At 45.6% G+C, this 3,134-nt stretch overlaps 1 protein-coding gene across 1 annotated transcript; it reads left to right on the top strand.

Annotated features, from left to right (window-relative positions):
* The first annotated feature begins 677 nt into the window (after window positions 1-677).
* Window positions 678-2,223, top strand: mos (v-mos Moloney murine sarcoma viral oncogene homolog). The gene has a single exon (XM_073488527.1). It carries the CDS (start codon window positions 736-738, stop codon window positions 1,750-1,752), a length of 1,017 nt encoding a protein of 338 aa, XP_073344628.1. The 5' UTR covers window positions 678-735; the 3' UTR covers window positions 1,753-2,223.
* Window positions 2,224-3,134: the final 911 nt, after the last annotated feature.

Raw genomic sequence — 3,134 nt, 5'->3', positions numbered from 1 at the left:
AACAGTTTTTGTGGAGGTTCTGGAAAATTCTAAATGTATGACAATAACTGTCACAATTGCAGGAATAAATAACTCACTACGATGAACAGGCTGACAGATGACGCAGCATATTGTGTGCTGTCCTATGTTATCATCACCATGTTACACTGAAGTAGTGACCATGTGTTGGTGCTGCTGTAAGACTCTCAGTAAAAAGAGTAAAAAGGACAAATAGGCTCAGAGGTTTGTAACATGTTCTTCAGTGGAGCACCCTCCCCCAGCAGCATGCTCAGTCTACTGAGGCAAATGTGTCAGTGTGCACTTGTATAACTGTACACTGTAGAAAATGATTTGTATTTATTAACTACTGTCAAGCTGCTGATTAGTTAGAGCCCTAGTAGGCGCGCGCGCGCGCACACACACACACACACACACACACACACACACACACACACACACACACACACACACACACACACACTTATTACTTTTTGACACCCATAATTATTATTGTGCTTTCCTGCCACAGAATGCAAGTGGCTCATTTTACCCCGTCCTCCCCTTCTGTAGATAGGCTCAAATAAACTGAGTTGAACCATCGGATGAACCCGATGAACCCAAACAGAAAGCATTACATACTCCACACCACTAAGTGGCGGTGTGGCTGTGTGTGTCTGTCTACGTCTGTGCGGAAAGCTTTGAGACTGCTGAGCTGCTGCTCACTCAGCAGCTCGCTGCAGGTCTCTTCAACGCACGATGCCTTCACCGATCCCCGTGAGTCGCCTGCTGCCCAAAGACATCTACCCCTCTCTGGACATCGGCACCTGCAGCAGTCCGCTGACCAAACATCCCCACGGCGCCACATTACAAGTCCCTGTACAGCGGCCCAACGGCAGAGTCGCCAGCCGGCTCTGGTCTTCTGTGATCCACTGGAAGGAGCTGCGCTCCATGCAGCCTGTGGGCTCCGGGGGCTTCGGCTCCGTCTATAAGGCGGAGTACTTCGGAGACACCGTTGCGTTGAAGAAAGTCAAGAAGTGCACTAAGAACAAGCTGGCTTCCCGCCAGAGCTTCTGGGCCGAGCTGAACGCAGCACACCTACGCCACAGAAACATCGTGCGCGTCATCGCGGCGAGCACCTGTATACCTGCGGAGTTTGGAGATGAAAGCAGCATCGGGACGGTGCTGATGGAGTTCGTGGGGAGCAGAAATCTGCAGCAGATCATTTACGAATGTGCAGAGCCGCTGGGGGAGGACAGGTGGCTCAGGTACTCCACAGACATTGTACACGGCTTGCGGTTCCTTCACTCACACGACGTTGTGCATCTGGACATCAAGCCTGCCAACGTGCTGGTGTCAAGTGAAGACGTCTGCAAAATTGCCGATTTTGGCTGTTCTGTGAAACTGGACCGTGGCTGTGAAGTGAGAGCCACCAGCCCTCTTTTAAGTCACGTTGGCGGCACATACACGCACAGACCCCCGGAGCTGCTGAAAGGCGAGGGGGTGTCCCCTAAAGCAGACATATTCTCTTTTGGGATCACTTTGTGGCAGCTTCTCACCAGAGAGCAGCCCTACACCGGCGACAGACAGCACGTGCTCTACGCGGTTGTGGCGCACAGTTTGCGGCCGTGTGTTCAGACCCAGCCGCTGTTTCGGTCGGGGAAGGGGCAGCTGTGCAGGACTCTGCTGAGCCGCTGCTGGAGTGGAGAGGGTCGCTGCAGACCCAGTGCCCAGGAAGTGCTGCCTTACCTGGAGCAGCTGCGCTCCCAGGTGTGACCTTCTGTTAGGACGGCTGCACAGATAAAGTGGACAGGTTTTAGGAACATTTTAAAGGTGCTCTTACAAGACGAAGCTGGACTACCATTTTCTTATGATCACATTCATGTTGAAATAAGAAGTTTACAATTAAGTGCCTTTTATTTAACGACGAGAACAGAACCATGCCATACTGGCCTCATGATTTGTTTTTCCACAAGTAAAACCCAGTAAGAATCGCTTTGAAATAGTTTTCCATTCCTCGCTCTGAATGATTGATGACATGCTGCAGTTGTTTGACTGTGAAGACATTTTAAAACAGAACATTTAAAGCCAACATCCATACTGTAGCCTACTGAAGTTACTGTGAGAGTTCTGACTGTTTTAGCCATTTTTCTTAAACTATGGAACAAAATGTGTTTTATTTGCTATTCTGAGATTGTAATGAGATTTTGGTGTGGTGGTTTTCATTAAAATTATTTTTATACTGTGTTTTGCCTCTCAGCTCCTCCTCACATACTGTTGACAGGACACCGGTGTGTCACAGGGCTAACATCAGGACAGAGCATTTCAGAGCTTCTAGTTAAAGCTGCAATATGTAAGAATTGGCCACCTTCAATTCATACTCAACTCAAATCACCAGATTAATTGCTAACTTTTGCGCACCATATTCTTTTTATCTTTGTTCATCACTGTAGCTACTTTTAGCTTATTAGCTCAGTTAGCCATGTAGCTAGCTGGACAACCAGGGGAGTGTTTGTGTTCACCCCACTTGCACAGGAGCTTTGGACCTGCTGGAGAAAGAGGTTTTTAGGCCTACAGCTAGCTGGTTAGCATGCTGTGTAGAAAAGATATCTTCTACACAATACATAGACATTTTTGACTTAATATCTAAACTGTTAATTTTAAACATTCTGCTGATAATTTTAGTAAATTTTTGAATGTTTTGAACTAAAATTCTTACATGAGCACTTGGGGCCAGTTCCAAGAGGCAGTTCTATAGAGCTATTTGGATAAACTTTTCAGAGGAAACCCCAGTGCCCCATCTACTTTGAACTGATGTTATAAGACTTCCAGGTTTCACTTAGCAGAGTTAAACAGATAAGTCAGCCAAGCTTCTTCTCTAACAGGCATGATAATGAAATGTTTCATTCTTATTCTGTTATTTTTATTGGAATGAACATAAGGGTTGACCCAAAAATGAAACATTTCACTCCAATACAACAATTAAACTGCTTCATATATATTAGAAACAGCTTAATGTTTGTATTACAGCCTGGCCAATACAAATATTACATATTACACAAACTGCAGAAGTGATTTAAGTTAAACATTAGGAAGAAATTAACTTACATGTGAACATTTGAATGTATTCATACTAAATCCTTCATGTCAAGAATTCA

The sequence above is a fragment of the Pagrus major genome, chromosome 19, assembly GCF_040436345.1.
Source record: "Pagrus major chromosome 19, Pma_NU_1.0".
In the NCBI taxonomy this organism is placed as follows: domain Eukaryota; kingdom Metazoa; phylum Chordata; class Actinopteri; order Spariformes; family Sparidae; genus Pagrus; species Pagrus major.
The sequence above is the reverse complement of the archived record's forward strand: the minus strand, read 5'-3'. Positions and strand labels throughout refer to the sequence as shown.

What these genes read in the sequence shown, in the direction of transcription:
- mos (XM_073488527.1), top strand. Translation starts at nt 736, where the DNA reads ATGCCTTCACCGATCCCCGTGAGTCGCCTGCTGCCCAAAGACATCTAC.